This window comes from Juglans microcarpa x Juglans regia, chromosome 6S (assembly GCF_004785595.1).
Source record: "Juglans microcarpa x Juglans regia isolate MS1-56 chromosome 6S, Jm3101_v1.0, whole genome shotgun sequence".
Taxonomy (NCBI): domain Eukaryota; kingdom Viridiplantae; phylum Streptophyta; class Magnoliopsida; order Fagales; family Juglandaceae; genus Juglans; species Juglans microcarpa x Juglans regia.
The window spans coordinates 13,141,740-13,162,116 of record NC_054605.1 but is presented as its reverse complement, the minus strand read 5'-3'; the positions used below and the strand labels follow the sequence as shown (position 1 = coordinate 13,162,116).

Below are 20,377 nucleotides of genomic sequence, written 5' to 3'. Positions count from 1 at the left end.
TTAAATTTATCTCAACTCAAAACTTCCTTACACGTAGGATCTATAATATTTTTTAATTCAACACATCTTTATACGTGAATCAAAATTTTTTTCAAATTTTCATAAATAGTATTAAACTAATCTTAACATCTAAACACATCTAAACTCATTTTAGATGGATCTTATATAACTTACTCCACATATTCAACTCACTATTATTCATAAAAAATTTAGTTCAACTCAACATTCAAAAGCAGCCTAAGAGTATTAGTAGCAAACTCAACAAAGTTTGACCAAAATTTGGCTAAAGAATTTACTTTTATAAATTTAGCTAGTTACTTTTCAACAACACCAAATAACAGATTTTTCAAATCTATCAATATTCTATTAAAATATTGATTTTGATCTTTTCATTTATTTTAATTCTAATTATAGTTTGAATATTTATTCGTTATTAAAAAAGTACACATTAATTTTCTAACGTTCATACTATTTCTAATAGATATAATTTTCTAACAATTTTTTTTGTAATATATTCACAACGGTCATATATTCACAACAAATATATTTATTCTGTAATATTTTTATGCAGGAAGAATAACAAGCAACGTTAAGAGAATTGTTTACGGTGAAAATAATATTTAGAATTTGGCTACTAAATAAATCTTGGACTAAAATTACTGTTTATTTATTGAGTCCACTATAGTAAATTTTTTTTGCAATCTAGCTAAGATTTAATTAAGTTGAGTCTACTACTAGTACTCTAATGCCATCAATTGCATTTTTTTTTTCTATAAAAGAGTGTCAACTAAAATTTCTAGACACTCTAATTTTTCTTTTTCTTTTTTTGGAATATTTTCTGTATCTTATATTGGCCCATATTTGCGAGCTTTTAAAATATATTTTATTAAAAATAAATTGTCGGCGTGTGGACCCACGTGGCCTTCCATGTAAGCAATCTTTGACCTTTGGTAGAAATAAATTGATTTTATAGAGCGCCCCAACACACACGCAATATCTTACGGCAGTCATTATTCCTTGGCCCTTAAAAAGTTGACAAAATTTGAGCACAATATTCCCTTTTTTATTAAATATATATATATTTAAAAAAAAGGTTCTTTGTCCATAAATTAATAAATAAAAATAATTTTTTAATATAAGTCTCAAATTTAACATTTATTTTTTAAGAAAAATATAGTGGACTTGCACATTTTACAATTACAAATATCATATCTTAGCATTTTATCCTCAACACTCCCACATTCACATTTTATTTATTTATTTATTAATAAATTAACTATATTATTTTATTTTATTCTATTTCATTGTTCTAAATCTTCTAAAGAAGTAAACAACTGTTATGTCCATGACTTGTCTATCAAATCTCAAATGGCACCAAAATTGAAAGATATTTTGAGGCTTCACGTGCAATACTTTCTACCCAAACTTTCTGTCCATGGCCTGGAATTTAGATGTTTTCATTCCTCACAATATTACATTTACAGAATATATATATAGTTTTTTCAAAAATTCATCTCCCAAACAATTTTCTTTTAATTAAAAAAAAAAGAGATGGCAGCAAAGAAAACTCATTTAAAAAAATGAGTCCAATAATTTTCATAAAACTTTTTAAAACCTTACCTAAAAAAGTTTTCATAAATATTGTTACACAATTCAGAAAATCTCCTTAGAATATAAACCTCCCATTATTTAAGAAGAAAAACAGTATTAAAAATGTTTGTGCCAATTGGGGTATTTTTTCTATATAAATACCAAAAACTCTATGTGCAGTTATTTTTGTATACTTTTTACGTATTCTACTAATATGATTCGTTGCGTCACTTTTTTTAAATATAAAATAACTTTTTAGCCAATTATATCAGTGAAGTGTGCAAATAGTACGTAAAAATGACTGTATATAACAGAACTCATATAATATTTTATTTTTTTCTTTATTTTTTTGAAAGGTCGCCTTAAATGGTGTCTATATATGCCAAATGCTTCATAATTTATGAGCCTTGCTTGTGACCAATTGTAGTGTTATTCAAAAGTACAACCTGTCATCATGTTACCACAGTACCATATTTTGTCTGCCAATATTTATTTGTGCATTTAACACCTTCTCACCCAGATTTAATATTAAATGTTTTTTCTTTTCTTGTATTGATGGAAGTTGCCAATTAAAAAGTCTCGTGCACCCATTGGCGATAATGTCACTTCATTATATATTTTAATTTAAAAAATCAAGATTTTCATCTGATTTGAAGCCAACACAAAAGATGTAAAAAATTGTGAATATTTTTTGAAGTTTTTATTATGAGCCTAAAATGAGAGAGCAATGAAACTATGGTAACTAGGAGATTAGCATACACACGAGTTATATTTTTGTTATTTTTTATTGTGATTGAATATAAAGTATAGGTCAAATTATAGAGAAATACTCTAACTATAAAGTGATTATATAAAAGTAATCTTATAAATTGTTGTGATTTGATGTGATTCGTCAGATTATAAAATTATTTTTATTATTAAATAGATCTAACGAATTAGATGAAATCACGTCAATTTGTATAATTATTTTTGTATAATTTATTTATGGATGTAGTAGCACTCATGTAAAATATAATTCTGAAAATCAAATTAAAATGGAGAATTTTATATTATACCGGACTGTCTCATAAGGGATGGCCTTCGTGTTTTAACTCAAACCATGGGCTGTATACACTATACATTCTCAAACTACAGTGTCAGTGAGTATGCAGCAGAGAGCATTCAACTTCAACTTGGAAAAGTTACCGGAACAAGACGCAATTATATTATGGCATTTCACCTTTCCTCTTACGTTGCTCCTCTTTTCCAAAAGCACCCATCTATATAAAGATTGGAAGGGCACAAAAACCAGAAGCTTCTTTCTCCTCTACTGATTGCTCTGTACTCCAAATGCACTACTGTAAGTTAACTCTCTATCCCTTCAAAAAATATCTGATGAACTTCTCCTCCACATACTGTTTCTAGCGCATTATTCACACAGAGAAAGAGAGAGAGAGCAAAACAAAGCAAACCCATTTTGCCAAAACTAGCATATTTCAGAGAGCATGGGAGGTTCCAAAACCCGGCCACCAGGTCCACCTTCATTCGGCTCCATTTTCCTGCTATTTCTCACTCTGTCATGGGTTTCCCCACCCACCCATTTTGTCTCAGCAGTCCCACCTCCCCAGCAACCCATCAAAACCATTGTGGTTTTGGTTATGGAGAACAGGTCCTTTGACCACATGCTCGGATGGATGAAAAAAGCCATTAACCCATTAATCAATGGAGTCACAGGAGAAGAATGCAATCCAGTATCCACCAACCAGACAAACCCAGACTCCATTTGCTTCTCGGACGATGCTGAGTTCGTGGATCCGGATCCTGAGCACTCCTTCGAAGCAGTGGCGCAGCAGGTTTTTGGCTCTGGCTCTATTCCTTCCATGACTGGTTTTGTGGAACAAGCACTCTCAGTGTCCCCAAACCTCTCCGAAACTGTCATGAAAGGCTTTAGACCTGAATCTGTGCCGGTCTACGCGGCTTTGGTTCGTGAATTTGCTGTCTTTGATAGGTGGTTCTCTGCAATTCCCGGCCCCACCCAACCCAATAGGCTGTTTGTGTATTCTGCAACTTCTCATGGTTCAACAAGCCACATTACGAAGAAACTGGCTTTCGGGTATCCACAAAAAACCATTTTTGACTCACTTCATGAGAATGGTATGAACTTTGGGATTTACTTCCAAAGCATGCCCACAACTTTCTTTTACAGAAATTTGAGGAAGTTGAAGTACATATTCAAGTTCCACCTCTTTGATTCGAAGTTCAAGAAAGATGCTTTAAAGGGTAAGCTTCCAAGCTTAACAGTTATCGAGCCAAGGTATTTCGATATACTGGGAATGCCTGCAAATGATGATCACCCTTCTCATGATGTGGCTAATGGGCAAAAATTAGTTAAGGAGGTTTACGAGACATTGAGAGCAAGTCCTCAGTGGAATGAGACTCTATTTGTGATTACCTATGATGAGCATGGTGGGTTCTATGATCATGTCAAGACTCCTTATAATGATGTTCCTAACCCAGATGGGAACACAGGTCCTGCTCCATATTTCTTCAAGTTCGATAGGCTTGGCGTTCGTGTGCCGACAATTATGGTCTCTCCTTGGATCAAGAAAGGGACAGGTGAGCTCAAATTTTCATGTTTTAACCCCTCTTTAGTTAGCTGTTTTGTGTGGATGTTAGAGATTGCTCTGATGATTTGCATAGAATTGTGTTTGGTATTTGAATCTACTGGGAAATTTCTGAGATTAAAGTTGGATTAGTTGCTGGTTGATTTTTTTAAGTGTCTTCTGTCACACGGTCTGTTGGTTGAGTGGGATAGATTGAGGAGTGTGGTAATATGGGTTTGAACTTTGAAGTCAATTTATTTGGCAAGTTGGCAATCGAGTTTAGAAAGCTAGTTACAAGTGAACTGGTTGTTATTAGTAGTTTGGTTAGAGTAACTAATGTCTTGGTGCATATCATTAACCAAGGGTTTTGAAGCTTCAAACTTAAATGCTTTGTTCTTTCGCTTTCACCTTTCAATATGCTGATCTGCATCTGTTTTCACAGTAATAAGTGACTCAAAAGGGCCTACTCCAAACTCGGAGTTCGAGCACTCTTCAATCCCTGCAACCATAAAGAAGATGTTCAACCTCTCCTCTAACTTCTTGACTTATAGGGATGCATGGGCTGGGACATTTGAGCAGGTTATTGGGGAATTAACCTCTCCTAGAACCGATTGCCCAGGTACCTATCCTACATTCAAAGCCAATTCAAATGATCGAAAAACATTTTGTTATTTTTCTCTTATTTGCCAATCATTTGACAACTGATAAATAACAATTTTCTTTTCTTTTTTAATATGCACAAGCTAGTACTAGAAGAAACCTTAGCCTAACATGCATATGTTTGCAGAGACTCTGCCAGATGTGACACCTTTAAGGACCACAGAAGCAAAGGAAGATAATAAGTTATCCGAGTTTCAAAGTGAGGTAGTTCAACTAGCAGCCGTTCTTAATGGCGACCACTTCTTGAGCAGCTTCCCAGATGAAATGAGCAGCAAAATGAATGTGAAAGAAGCACATGAGTATGTGGAGGGTGCTGTTGCAAGGTTCATAAGAGCAAGCAAAGAAGCCATCATGTTAGGGGCAGATGAATCTACCATTGTAGATATGAGATCATCTCTCACCACCAGATCCTCCATTCATAATTAATAAAGTCATCATCCCTTTTTACTCAAGTATATATGTCAGTGTCCTTTCTTTGGCTATAAATATATCTCAGAAAGTGACCACCATTCTTATAGAAGTGGAATGCCTTGAAAAAACAAGGGGAAGTAGTACTTTCTATTGTGTGATTTGGCTACAATCGTTGTCTCATTTGCTTCAAGTGGTTATCGATGCTATCAAAACAACCTGTAAAGGAAATTCGCTAATCTAAGGATATTAGCCAATCACAGCCATGCAAAATGATGATAATAAAACAGATTCAGTAACTCTTGCGTGTATTTAGTTAATATATATAGACATCCATATAAAAAAAAAATGAAAATAGAAACAAATGCAGCAATTTCTGTTCGAATGTTTATGGTGCCAAAAATTGGATGGGACTTGAATGCAAGGGGAAGGAATACAGAGGGGTCATCAATTATTGCTTTGTTTATTTATTTGCCTTGTCTGGTAGTTAGCAAGCAAGACTAGACAGAAGTGCAGAAGCAGGGAAAGAGATGTGAAAAACCTCTATGTTTCTTACCTTTCGGCTTTTATGGTACTCCTAAGACATTGCTTTGCATCTTACAGCAGCCAGCCATGGATTCTAACATGCTAAAGCAAGTTAAAAGCTGAAATACTCAAAAACTTTTATGCATAATGATTAAGCCACGGGATTTTTGCACGGAATGAAAAACAAGGGAGCAAATTGATTCGTAACATGGCGGATTGGGGTCCGTAAATTGAGAACTTTCAATAAGGCTCTCCTAGAAAAATGGTTATGGCGTATCATAGGGAAAGAGATGCCCTTTGGAGGGAAATTATGATGTTAAATATGAGAGTATTTGAAGAGGTTGGTGCTCTAATGAAATAAGAGGAGCTTACAGTGTGAGTGTGTGGAAATTTATTCGTAATGGTTGGGAAGACTTGCTAATTGCAGGCTTGCGATAGGTAGGGGCGCACAAGTAAGATTTTGGCACGACACTTGGTGTGGCGATGTTGCATTGAAGACTATTTTTCTCTCCCTTTTTAGTATTGCGCTCCATAAGGATGCCTCAATTGTTGATAATATGGTCATCTCCTCTAACTCCACTCAATGGTCAGTGAGATTTATTAGAGCCGCATAGGATTGGGAAATGAGAGATATTGCTGATTTTTAAAATGTGTTATACGCGTTGAACTTCCATGCAAATGGAGAGGATTGATTGCTTTGGACATCTACAGGGAACAAGGACTTCTCAGTCTGATCATACTATAAGGTATTATCGACTCACTCCCCCATTGCATTACCTTGGAAGTGTATATGGAAGAGTAATGCTCCCCTCGAAGTGGCTTTCTTTGGTTGGCTAACATCTCACAGGAAAATATTAACTATTGACAAGCTGAGAAAGCGTGACCTCTACTTAAAAGATTGTTGCTTTATGTGCAAACATGATAGTGAATCAGCAAATCACCTTTTTCGTCATTGCAAAGTAGTTAAAGCTTTATGGGATGAAATATTCACAAGGCTTGGTATGGCATGGGTAATGCCTAGAAGGGTGATAGGGTTATTGGTTGGAGAGGATTCCGGGGCAACAGATAGATCGCGACTATTTGAAAGATGGTGCCTCTGTGCCTAATGTGGTGTGCAAGGAATGAGAGGAATAGTGACAAGGAGTGCACACCGAAAGGGCTTAGGGACTTTTTTTTTAATCATACCTTGTTACTTTGGGCTTCATCTATTATATTGAATGAAACATCTTTTAATGACTTTTATGCTTTTTTCGCAGCACTTAGCTTGTAATTAGGCTTTTTTGTACACTCTCCGTGTACTTGAACCTTGCCTAATTACATGGATTAATAAAATATTTTCTTACCTATAAAATATATATATATACAAAAAAAAAAAACTACACTGTTCACGATCTATGTTTTCCATTCCGTGTAAAAAAAAAAACCCTGCGTGAGTATCAGGGTTCAATTTTGACGGTCCATACTGCTGCTACTGGCTGCCAACTTCCTCGTGGAAAAACCTGATTCCTTTTGGCATGAAATGAGGCTACTCCCACTACAAGATAAAAGGTGCTTAAGGACGCCTATAATATATATATATATATATATATATATATATATATATATATATATAACAAGTCAGACGCGTGCATTGGTTCTGTTTGGACGTCATAGCTAACTTTCCGTGAAAGGCATATATGAATTTAACAAGATCAGTGTGCCCCAACATATCTATAAATGGTTTGGCTTACAACTATTTTCTATTGAACAAATGAATGAAGGATACTGATAATGACGAACACACAAGTAAACGTCAGCCCAATCAAACTTTAACAGGACGTTCAAAGACTTTTCACTGGATGCAAGCCCAACTTATATACAACTTACATGATTTCGAAGTAGTAGATTTACTCTTGTTGAGTATCATCCCATCATTTTGATCATTTGCGTTTACAACTTATAAATTTTGGCGTAAAAGAATAAACTTTACTACTGTTGAACTTGGACTTCTCACATTCAGACAACTCTATAATAAGATTAAGAACAGAACTAAAAATTTACACTTCGTCCAGCACAACTTGCGCGCCCCTAGACTAAAGCTATGAAGGCTCTACTTTTCTTTCAGTGATTGGAAGAAGCCCCCCTTTCTATAAGCTTCTCTAAAATATAAGAGAAACTCAAAGAGCTTTCTTGAGTAAAAGATCAATCCTCAATATGTAGACCTAATGTCTCAAACATCTGAAGCATATACATCAAATAACACATCAAGATATGGCTGATATAAATCACATGAAGAGACTCATCACAGGAATGACTAACATGAACACACTAGGTTAGTGAAACCTGAAATCCTTTTCAACAAACACTTTATCCATAATGTTAAATGTTTCAGGATATAATACAGGTTCCTTCAGGACTACATTAATCTATTTTTCATCCAAAATTTCTCTAAAATAATTTTTACCCCTCCATGTCCTGATCACTCTCCTCTTAACTTCTAGTCTTCTAAAATGAATATACGTCGAAGTTTAACAGAACAACGAAGAAAGTCGGGACGGAAGTATCATCACCTCATGCGAAAATATGGGCCAGAGTCTATTCTCAGCCATGGTTACTCAAGAGGACCATATTTATCCAGAGCTTCATACAGAACAAGGACTTTGCCATGTAGAAATGTCAGTAATAAGATCTCGTAGCTGATCTATGAGAAGCTTGAGATACATGTTCTTGTTTGCAAGTTCCTACATTTAGAAACACAGGAGTTCAAATTGTAATGTAAAGACAGGTTAAGAAAATATGAACTCTTATAAGGTCAAATAAATGCAGCAAAAGTATAGACCCATTGCAATGAGATGCTAGTTGCCTACGAATACTCATGGTTAAAGCATACATCCAACCCACCATCCCAGCCACAGAATATATTTCCTACCACCACTCTAATATTCACCAATATAAATGTGCAACTCAATCAAAACTACCTTTCTTAGACTAGAGGCTCGCTCTTCTAACTTCTGAATTTCAGTCTGATCTTCTGGGGATTCCGGGCCACTTGGAGGTGAACCCATTTCAAATGCTTTTGCCTATTTTAGGCACAAGAAAATTTGAGTTAGCTCAAATAACAGGTTACAACACAATGCAAAGTCTACATCTCTCATCTCTATTGCAGCCAAAACTCTCACTGAATAGAAATATCAGTTTCGGTTACCAAGAAACAGAACCACCGGAGGAAATACAATTCCCTTTGCAATAAACACTAACAAGATAACAATGGTCGCTTTTACTTTGCACTATCTCATTAGTCAAAAAAAAAAAAAAAAGGGAGTAGAATCCAGTCTATGATTTTCTACCACTAGGGATGTTTTCTTCTTCGTCTCCTGAAATAAAATCTGCGACCCAAGCTGTTGGATAATCAACAAACAACCCACCATCCCAACTCCAAAAAAAAAAATGTTCTTAATTTCTCTAAGATCTCGCAAATTATGCACATACTACACGATTGTCTTCAATACTAACCGCGCCCTTTAAATTAAAAAATCAAGAACCAAACTTTTTCACAAATCCCCGATATATTACTCCAAATTAAACTTCTATCAAAATTTCCCAGGAAAACAAAAGAGAAATAAAAGGCATGACAACCAAATTTATAAACCGACTCTCACCACAAAAAAAAAAAAAAAGACCAAAATAGCCAAAAGGAGCTAGGGTTTTGACTTTATTTACCTTACGAGAGCTAGGGATTGCGGCGATAACTGCACGAAGTGAGTTCACAGAGTTCTTATACCGAAACCGAGCTTCTTCGAGCGCTCCTCCAGTACCACCAACACTCTCAGCGGGATGCGTGTCGGAAGAGGCGGCGTCGCCATTGACAACACCGTTCGAGGATAGAGAAGAAGGGCCTTTGGCAATTGGGGCCGTATTAGCAGTGATAGCAGTCGCAGATGATAAAGAAGTAGAAGTAGTGGTGGACCACAAGGCGGGGTTACAGAGCTCGTCGTTCATGGAGGAAAGGATCTGGAAGGCTGACTCTATGGTTTCTTCTAGATGCTTCTGGCCTTCAATTGCAAGCTCTTGCGTGGTCTTCTCGCTCGTTAACGGGGACGAGGTTTTCTGTTCCATTTTCTGAATCAGGAACCTTTTCTGACTCAGTTCGATTGCATAGAATGTTTCGAGAGCATAATCGAAGGCAGGTGGTTTATTTTGTGAGAAATATTACTATTTCCATTTTCCCTACGTTTTCTTGGCGCCCAAACATAGATTTCACAAAAATATGGAACAACGGTGAATGTCGATCTAAAAAATAAAAATGATCAGGAAGTTTCGGGATACTATACTGTGATGCACGGTAGTCTCATCCTCGTACAATCAGTGCTTGCAATTTATACGTTTGAGTTCGTCATATGTCATATATAAAACGAAGAGAAATGTGTTAACAAGAAAAGAAATTCCAATACAGTAAATTTATAATTGGATGAAAAAGAAATTCAATTTATAATTAAATTATAAAATTATTTTTATTATAAAATAAATTTAACGTATTATCTATCAATTTTTAAATTTATTTTGTTATATATTATATCGCTTCTCTAAAATGAATGAAAATTTATTCATAAAACTCTTTCGCTTTTGTCTATTTAAGATTCTTCAAATATGTCCTTTTTAAAATTAATAATTGCGTTATTTAAATTTTATAAATTAAATATTTTTAACATATTTTCGTTCATCTCAATTAACAAAAGTGAAATGATAATTAAACTGATAAATCTTACCGATTGTCTCTATTGTTGTTGTTGTTGATTTTTTTTATTTTTTTTATTTTTTAACTTGGTTGAAAGATTTTTTTAATGAATTTATAATTTTTAAATACTTAAAAGGATTTAAAAAATATTATTAAAAAATAGAATAAAATAAAAATTTGCATTGTCAAGACTGGAGTGGGCAAAATTTTCGAGCTCTGAACTTTGTCTGAGTTCCAACAAGACTGCGAATCTGATAAAGTCAGAGTTTGCGAAATTCAGAGTTGGAGCCGGAACCCATGTGGGCTCCGAACTCGAGCCCAAACTCCAACTCCGAACTCTGACTATTTTGTAAAATTCAGATTTTTTGTTCCAGATGACATTCGCTCAAATAGCGCTCGAGTATGGCTCGAGCGAACGTCACACAAATTATTTGTTCGAACCTTCGCTCAAGTGTGGCTTGAGCAAACGCTACACAGATTGTTCGCTCGAGTTTTGGCTCGAGTGTGACTCTAGCGAACATCATACAGATTGTTTGCTCGAACTCATTTTCTACTCCGATCGAAGTTAGAATTGGAGGGGATTTTGACCTCCAACCCCAATTACAGTCAGAGGTCAAAGGTGGGACTTTCAACTCCGTCGGAGTCAGAGCCCATCCCTAGTCAAGACCCACGATGCACATAGCAGGAGTCGTGCTATGTACACATTGTACAGCCCCGTTGGGGGCTTGCGTGCCCACAAAATGGGTGTTTATCTCGTTTCCTCTTTAATTTTGATCAAATGTAAAAAATACCGTCACTTTATCTTCCCTCCCTCAAGCAATGTGACATAACTCTTTGTACTTTGATTCTTATCTCTCTTTCCGGAACACAGGCCAAGACAAGTCGATCCAAAGCAAAGTGGCCTTGCGTTTGAATGCTTTGAAAACAGATATATACTATTTGAGTTCCCTTTGTATCTTCTACACCACTGTCGACATGTACAGTCTCATTCGAAGCATTTGAGTGCTTTGAAAATATATCTCGTCCTCCAAAAAAACAAACGCTTAAATACATTTTCCCAAAATATTTAGATATTAAGTTCAATACATACTAATTCTCAAATATTTGATTCTCTGCATAGCTATAACAAACAATGATTCTTTATACCCAAAATGCTCGACCGGATCAATGAATAATTCTCTGTTCTGATTGTTGTAGTAGCTTTGGATTTATGCTTGCAATTATGTGGGCATTTGCTATAAAATAAGGTTTCTTTTTGCATCCAACCAAAGAAATATAGAAAAAGAAGTGGGATCATTGGCATCCAGCAAGACTGCAAGCCTTGGGGATATTGGAAATGAAAACAAGTGGTTTTTATTGATGAGAGAAATGTCGTACTGCTAGATACCAAGATTTTTGTGCTACATGAACCGAACCCAGATGGATCCATAAAGCAGGAACTGTGGCAAGGCTTTGATTCTCCTAGCGACACACTTATGCCAAAAATGAGGCTGGGAATCGACAGAGAATTTGGGCTGAATTGGTCACTAACGTCATTAAGCGATGAGCTGCCTCTCCAAAATGGGTTGATGTCTGCAGATGGATTCGCATTCGGCAAAAGTGACAACCCAAGTCTTTCTGATTGCCTGGCACTGTGCTTGAAGAATTGTTCTTGGGTCGCCTTTGCTTCTACAAATGACGATGCATGGTACTGGTTGTGAGATATAGAGCAACAAATCAAGTTTTATAGAGTAGGTTAGGACCCAGGAGAAGGTGCTTGAACAATTAAAACAATAGCCAAGTTAAACGACGCGTTTTACTTCTATGCATTTTTCCACTTAAATGATATATATCATCTCGTGAGTCTGCCACATATTGTACTTAGCATATTTCTAAATTTAAATCCATAATTTTGCAATAAGTTCTAAATAGTGTAAAAATTAAGCTTAATTAATTATGAGATCCTATCTTTGAAAAATAATAATTAACCATCGCAACAATTTTCATGTATTGGAATAAGTATCATCTCTATTTCAAGCGAAATCAATAGTATTTTTTTTTTTTTTTTTATATAACATACGAAGTATTTGTGTCATTCCACTTTATATTGTATTTTGATCATTTTACTTGTTAATATAATATAAAATAATAAATAATGCTTTATAATTGAGATAGTATATGGATATTTCAAGTGAGAGGCAGAGAATCGGTCAATCTATAGTTTAATTAATATTTATTTATTTATTAATAGTAAAGGGAAGGGTGGAGTTTAATTAATATTCAGATCTCAATTCCAGGGTGAGTACTCCAAAAAATACAAAAGAGAGAAATTTGTTGTATTGATTCAGCATAAAGGAAGAATTTCCACTACACTGGAGCTAACTGTAACAAACTCGACTAAATAAAGAAACAGTTACTGTGCTCAGTACTTAGGAAAATAACAGACATCCAATAATGGGTCTACATGACTAGGGTTGACAATATGTGACAGGACTCATTAATTCAACACGAACATAATACAAAATTAACGGGTTTGGATTTGATGTTAATGAGTTCGGATCAAAACAAGTTTATCCATTAAGACACGGTTCATTAACGAGTCACTAACGGGTCAATCCACTTGACCCGTTTAGATCCATTAAATTTTTACTCAAAATTACAATGATATCCTTTTAACCTAAAAAAAAAATACCCTAACCCTATTACTTATTTCCTAACTCTCTCTCAGACCCTCACTCTCCCTCAGTTCTCAGTTGAGTCATTTTTCACGAGTCATGACAACCTCTCACACTTCCTCTGGATTATAATTTTGATATTTTTATTGTTTGGATTGTAATTTTGAACTTATGTAGTTATTTTTATATTTTTTAGAGATATTGTGATTTTAACTTTTATTATGTAAAATTATGTTAATCATGTCAAATGGATTATTTAGGTCAATTCAACCCATTGGCATAAACGGGTTGACATGGATCGAAACGAGTCGTTTTGTGTAGATATATTTTTAATTAATTCATAACGGGTTGTGTCAACCTATTATTTTAATAGATCACGTTAGGATTTGGAAATCTGACCCGTTCATCTTAACGGGTCATGTTCGGGTTGACCCATATCGTATAATATACACGACTTGACGCGACACGAATACGACCCATTAACAAGATTTGCCACCCTTGTATATGACACGGACTCAGACTTACTATGGGCCTAAGCACTTACAACAGTTAATAAAAATGTTCATCCTTTATTCTTACTAAACCATATGAAAACCCCACAAAAGGAGCCCAAGAGCCCACTGTCCCATAAGCCCACAACCACTTCCTCAACTAGCCAAGTCCTTCAGTTTAGGCAAAGTCTTCAATTCACTTCCTTCCCCAAACCCTAAGTCCTCCCCTCTTTGGCGGCGCCCTGGTAACCCCTGTTAACGGTGTAGACTTGGAGTATAACAGTGCCCCCTCTTGAAACACCGTTCCCACAAGGTGTGGGAAAGTGTTCTTAAGCTTGTAGTAGTTCTCCCATGTCGCATCTTCCTTCCCCTGCCCCTTTTATCGTACCAACAGTTCAGTAACTAGCCGATTGTTGAGAGGCTACATCCTTTTAGCCAAGATCTCCTCTAAATTTGGTTGCAAGGTCCCCTATGAGCTCATTGAGGGTAACATGAAGAACACGTTGAGACCCTCCCCTCTCCCAACCTCTTCTTGAGTTGGGAGATATGGAACACGTGATGGATCTCTGATGTTAGAGGCAACTTTAGTCGATAAACCACCTTACTGGCGCATTGTTCCACCAGAAAAGGCCCATAGTACCGTGGAGCCAGCTTCAGATCTCGCTGCTGGGTCACTGAGGTTTGTCTGTAAGGCTGGAGCTTGAGGTAGACCAAATCCCCCACTTTAAATTCACATTCTTTCTGTTTCAAATTCACATATTTGGTCATTCTTTCTCGTGCCTTGTTAAGATTGACAGAGTAATTGTGTAATGTGATCTCTAAATCTGAGTTCTGCGTCCACCTCTTCAAACCTTGTAGTTCCCGGTATGTAGGATGTTAATTAGGTGGAGGATAGCTGTATAATCCCTCAAAGGGGGTAACTTTTGTCGCGGAATGTTAGGTGGTATTATACAACCATTCGGCTAGAGGCACCCATTTCACCCAGTCCGTAAGCTTGTCCTGCACAAAGCATCGCAGGTAGATTTCTAAGCACTTGTTTACTGCCTTAAACTTCCATTAGTATGTAGATGGTATGCAATGCTAAATTCCAACTGTACACCTTGGGCTTTGAAGAGTTCCCTCCAGAATACACTAGTGAAAGTGCTATCCCTGTTTGAGAAAATGGACTGCGGCAAACCATGCAACATAAACACATGTTTGATAAACAATTGAGCTAGAGATGCCCTAGAGTTATGAAATGGTTGTATTTAGTCATCTGGTCTACAACCACCCACAAAGTACTGAACCTATTCGAGTGAGGCAACATTTCAATGAAATCCATGGTGATACGAGTCCATGGCTTGGAGGGAATTGGTAGGGCCTGTAATAACCCACTGGGAAAAGCATGGTCTGATTTATATTGTTGGCATACTTCGTAGTTTCTTATGTAGGCTCTCACCTCAGATTTCATACCTAGCCAATAAAAATCCTTTTGGGCCTTTTGGATAGTTTTATCTCCTCTTAAATGTCCCCCTATGTACTGTCATGCAAGAAATTCAGTAGCTTAGCCTTGAGCTTAAGAGATCTCGCAATATAGACCTTGCCTTTATAGAACAATACACCATCCCTTACTGAGTACTGTGAGGGCAGCTCCCCCTTGATGCACCTAGTCATGTGATTCTGCAATTATGGGTCCGTTTCATACCCCTTTTTGATCTCCTCTAACCAATCTAAGGAAGAAACTAAAATTACAGCTAGGGAAATCTCATATTCATCCCCAACTCTAGACAAGGCATTGACCACCTTATTATCGGGCCCCTTCTTGTATTCCACCAATCTTATGGTGGTCAGTCTTGACTACAAAAGATCTGTCCAGTAAATAAGGCCTCCATTTCTGGACAATTGTAATTAGAGCATATAGCTCATTCTCATAGCTTGACAACAAAAGAGCCTTGCCCTTCAATGATTGACTAAAAAAAGACATTAGCTTGTCCTGCTGCATCAAAATTGCCCCAACTCCCTTACCTGAGGCATTACAGTCCACTACAAAGGCTTTTGAAAAATCTGGCAGTGTTAGCACTGGGGTTGGGTCACTGTCTTCTTCAACTCTATAAAGCCAAGTCAACCTCCTCATTCCACTGAAAATTATTATTTTTTAAGCAGTGTAGTAAGAGCAACTACAATAACCTCATAGTTCTTGATAAACTTAATGTATTAACCCGTGTGCCTTAGGAAACCCCTTAAGGCCTTAAGTGTTTTAGGCTTGGGCCAGTCTACCATTGGTCTCAACTTTTCAGGGTCTGCTTTAACTCCCTGGCTAGAAATAATGTATCCCAAATAACCCACCTCTAAACACCCAAACTTACATTTTGACTCTCTAGCAAAGAGTTGGTGCCTTCTCAACATGTCCAGAGTAAGCCTTAGGTATTTCCAGTGCTCCTCTTCACCCTTGTTGTAGATTAGGATGTCGTCAAGAAACACTAGTACAAACTTTCTCAAAAAAGGTCTTAAGATCTCATTTATCAGGCCCTGGAAGGTGGACGAAGCATTAGTCAACCCAAAGGGCATAACTAAGAACTCATAATGGCCTTGATGAATGTGAAAGACCGTTTTGTACACATCCTCAAGCTTAACTCTGATATAATGGTAGCTAGATCTGAGATCTAACTTAGAAAACAGTTTCGCACCACTTAATTCATCAAGCAACTCTTTTACCACTCTTTTATTGTGACTTGGTTTAAGACCCTGTAGTCCACACACATGCGCCACGACCCATCAGTTTTCCTCATTAGTAAAACTGGAGAGGAATATGGACTTTGGTTGGGTTTTATTACACCAAACCTTGACAGATCCTTCACTATTTTTCTATCTCATATTTTTGAAAAAAGGGATACCTGTATGGCCTTACAGACACAAGTTTGGCCTCTCGTAGCAAATTAATAGCATGATCTTGGGCTCTAATGGGGGAAGCCCTTTGGGTTCCGAGAACACATCACTGTACTGTTTCAGCATTGCCCTGATGGGCTCTGTATAAGCCTGGTTATAGGTATCATTCTCCTTGTTGATCATTTGCAAAACCACACCCCTCCTCTCTAACTTGTTTAACTTTGTGCAAGAACTTTCTTCTAGCAGCTGTTCAGAAATCAGGCCTTGCGATGTGACCATCTGCCCTTGCACAGAAAATTTCTTAGTAAATTTCTTAAAATTCTAAGTCACAGTACCTAGGGACTGCAGCCACTGCACTCCAAAACCATATCACATCCCACCAATTCCATCATAAACAAGTTCACCGTAAAGTAATTTCCCTGCACCAAAATCTTAACATCTTTTCCCATGCCTTCACTGGTCAATTGGTCTCCATTAGCTACCCTGACTATCACTTTTTTCCCCAGTATAGATAGATATAACATAATATCTATTAAATTCTAGAATTTTTATTTAATATCAAATCCTTTATTATGTGGGGTTATCGACGCCCACTTATAAATAAAATTTTCATGGTTACAAAAAGAGCACAAGACCTCGCTTACTTGGCAAAATACTATTAAACGGCAGCGTTTCCGTAGGACATAAAACAGAGATGGATGCCTGGTTCGGAAAGGATAAACAGACTGGACCAAACATGAGTTTGATTGGTCATCTGCTCCCTCCACTTTCTTCAACCTCCAAGCCCTCCTCAGCCATCAAGACCTCGCTTTGCCTTCAAATCCCAGAATCTACTTTCCAAATTCCAAATCCAAAACCCATACTCCTATCTAAGCTACTCTCTTTGGCTCTTGCTGCAACCTTGAGCTCCCCATTACCTGCTTTGGCAATCCCTTCACTCAACTCTCAGTCCTCGCTACTCTCTCCCACCACTCCCTTCTCCCAATCCAAGAACTTGCAGACTGGACTCGAAAATGGGTATGTGTTGAATTCGTTTTTCGTTAATGGGTTTTGTGCTCTTTTTTGTTTTTTTGGTATATGCAACCAAATGTGCCCAACGTTCATGGTTCACGCTCAATCTGAGCATGACATAGAATGTTTGCTCCGTCCCATGTTGGTGCATTCATTAGCAACGTGTTTGAATCTTCATTTCATTACAGCACTCCACATATATGTGCCTAACGTACTCATGGGTTAGGATATACATAGCTTTGTGAAGTTGTTAAAATCTTGCTCATTATCTTTAACTAATGGTTAAGATTTTGTCGTTTTAACATTTATAACTAATCCAGGTTTTTCGATCAATGCATTGCAATACGAATTGAGAATGGCTTTAACTTGTTTTCATTTTCTGTTCACAATTACGATTATCTTTCTGTGCAATCATCAGAATTGTCACGTCTCTATTTTTGCTGGTTTGAATTCCATATTTTACGAGATGCTGTGTTCTTGCAGGAAAATTAGACCTTGCCCGTCAACAAATCCAGGTTGTGTATCAACAAATCCGAAATCATCATCATTTGCATTCCCATGGAGAATTCCTGAAAATTCTACCGACAATGCAGTTCAGGTTCTGAGGATATCTGTGTGTGTGTGTGTGCGCGCGCGCGCGCGCGCGCGCTCACTGTAGGCATTTCGATTTGAACATCTAAAGTGGCGTTAAACGAGACTTGCTTGCTTGAAAACCTTTTGCTTACTTTGTTTTTGCTTTTCAGTTTAACTGTGCAAGACGTGAAACTTTATATGTTCTGAATCTTTTGCAGAAATTGCAAGAAGCAATCCTGAAAACACAGAAAAATGCGAAAATTCAGGTTGTGGAAGATACACCAAATGGTAACTAGACTGAGCTCAACTATTTCACTCGTTACAAATCGAGGGTATTGAAAGTGAGGCATAAAAAAGGGGAGGGGAAAAGAAATTACGAACCAGTTCTGGCTTTTCTCATTCCTGTTTTTACATGAGTTCGGACAGACTGCCATGCACCAAGCAAGTTGATGTCGAAGTGTTATGAGTAATAGATATAACATAATATCTAAAGCAGGTGCTCTCATATGTGAATAAGAGGAGGATTTATTTAAACTGTTTTGGCGTTTTCTATCTTATTTCTAAATGTACACTGACACACATAGGAGGTGGGTACGTGCTTGAAACAGTATGAATAGAATCAATCACACTCAAACCATGGGTCATGGGCATAAAATGTGATAAGAGAAATTTCTACCTGTATAAGCCTTTTCTACTCTTTAGTTTTATAACTCACCTTCTCCTACAATATAAAATCATCAAGAGTATTCTGTATTGGTGCGTGTTCTTTTGCCTGTTATTATTTCTTTTCTCTTGTATGAGGATCTAATGATACTATGGGTGACAGGTCAATATTTACAAGCTGAGATCGACGGCGGGTTTGATCGGGATGTGCTCGAGTTCTTGGTGAAAGGAGATGTGGTTGCATATAGGTCTATGGCCACTAAAGTAACATACGTCTACCCCTTCACAACAGCATTAGGGGATTCGAAGGGACAAGAAGAAAGAATGAAGAAAATCAAGGATCTGTTGGGCTGGTATGCTCCAAGTTTTGATGCCATGGATTAATATCACTTCATGCGATCAATACAAAATAGCAATTGCTTTTGGACCATGTTTATCCTTACTCAGTCAACTAAATATTATGCTTAATGTCATGTCTTTCTACTGCTCATTTCCGAAGTATATGATGGCAGCAATGCAGTATATCACTTTGTATAGAAGTGAAATATATGTGGCGTTTATTTTAGGTTTCTTGATCAATGGTGGTTTCACTTGATGGATAAAGTAAGACCTACAGTTCGATATCTGCAGACAAAAGTTTATGACTGTCAGAGTTGTTGCATTGTCAATCATGTATATTTTGTTTGTAGGAATTTGTCCTTTTTTATTTTTCTTGATGAAAGAATTGAGACTTCCTGCCTTGTATGAAGTACTTGTTATTTTTGTATTGAAAACGCTTCCCTAATCAGCTTGGTGAAGAACATTTTCTGAAGGAAAAAATGGAAAAGAAAGAACTTCGATGAACTTATGTTCTCCATTTCTTTTCTGTCTTTTTATAACCGTATCATTGATATAAAAGGGGAAACTTTACAAAAGAATGAAATGGAGGGAGACAACAGTATCTTAGTATTTAGCATGAATGCTTATAAGGTCCATGGATATTGTAGCTGGACTTTGAAATTATGTCAAAAAGGTAGGCCTTTCTACCAAATATATCAAATCTCCAAGGTGTTTAATCATCTAGTTCTTGCATGTTGAACTAATCTAATAAATACCAGCTACATGAATATTGTTGTGCTACAAGCGGCAATTATGATGAACAGTACGAAAAAGAGAAAAACAAGAAAAACACACAGATTTAACATAGTTCAGCAATGTGCCTACATCCATATATAGGAGTGGGGGCTGAATTTTCACTAACTGTCAAAGTAAGGTTACATAATGTTGTATTTATACTAACCCTAGTCATTCCGTTCCGCTCAATATGCTATGCTCCCCTCACTCCATTCCGCTTCACTCTCGACATCAGCCTGCTTTCTCTATATACGTGTTCCACTCAATATGAGCCACATACTACAACAAGTATTGTTAAATTCAATTTGGTTATTGTATTGAATCTGGAAAGGTCGTCAGTCATTACACCAATCAGACTGCTCAAGTGAATGAAATTATTAGTGGGACATGCAATTTAGTAGTCAATTTGGGGTCTCCATCCCTTAGTTGGCTTCTAAAGGATAAACCCTTTCCTTTTTGTTTGATATGAGTAAAATTGATAGAGGATAGAAACCATTATTCCAATTACATTCTTCAGTAAGCATTCTA

The 20,377-nt window shown here is 36.7% G+C and overlaps 3 protein-coding genes across 3 annotated transcripts; 2 read left to right on the top strand and 1 right to left on the bottom strand.

Moving 5' to 3' along the window:
• Positions 1-2,740: 2,740 nt before the first annotated feature.
• On the top strand, positions 2,741-5,412 carry LOC121237209 (non-specific phospholipase C6-like). The gene is made up of 3 exons (XM_041133838.1): positions 2,741-4,185; positions 4,615-4,791; positions 4,960-5,412. Exons 1-3 carry the CDS (start codon positions 3,075-3,077, stop codon positions 5,256-5,258), a joined length of 1,587 nt encoding a protein of 528 aa, XP_040989772.1. The 5' UTR covers positions 2,741-3,074; the 3' UTR covers positions 5,259-5,412.
• A 2,668-nt stretch (positions 5,413-8,080) lies between these two features.
• Positions 8,081-10,079, bottom strand: LOC121237210 (mediator of RNA polymerase II transcription subunit 30-like). Its single transcript, XM_041133839.1, has 3 exons — positions 9,465-10,079; positions 8,723-8,824; positions 8,081-8,485 (listed from the first exon to the last, which is right to left on the bottom strand). The coding sequence occupies exons 1-3, from the start codon at positions 9,858-9,860 to the stop codon at positions 8,387-8,389; spliced, it is 597 nt and encodes a 198-aa protein (XP_040989773.1). The 5' UTR covers positions 9,861-10,079; the 3' UTR covers positions 8,081-8,386.
• Positions 10,080-17,168: 7,089 nt separating this feature from the next.
• On the top strand, positions 17,169-19,579 carry LOC121237947 (thylakoid lumenal 17.9 kDa protein, chloroplastic). The gene is made up of 4 exons (XM_041134885.1): positions 17,169-17,506; positions 17,984-18,098; positions 18,292-18,361; positions 18,900-19,579. Exons 1-4 carry the CDS (start codon positions 17,184-17,186, stop codon positions 19,118-19,120), a joined length of 729 nt encoding a protein of 242 aa, XP_040990819.1. The 5' UTR covers positions 17,169-17,183; the 3' UTR covers positions 19,121-19,579.
• The last annotated feature ends 798 nt before the right edge of the window (positions 19,580-20,377 follow it).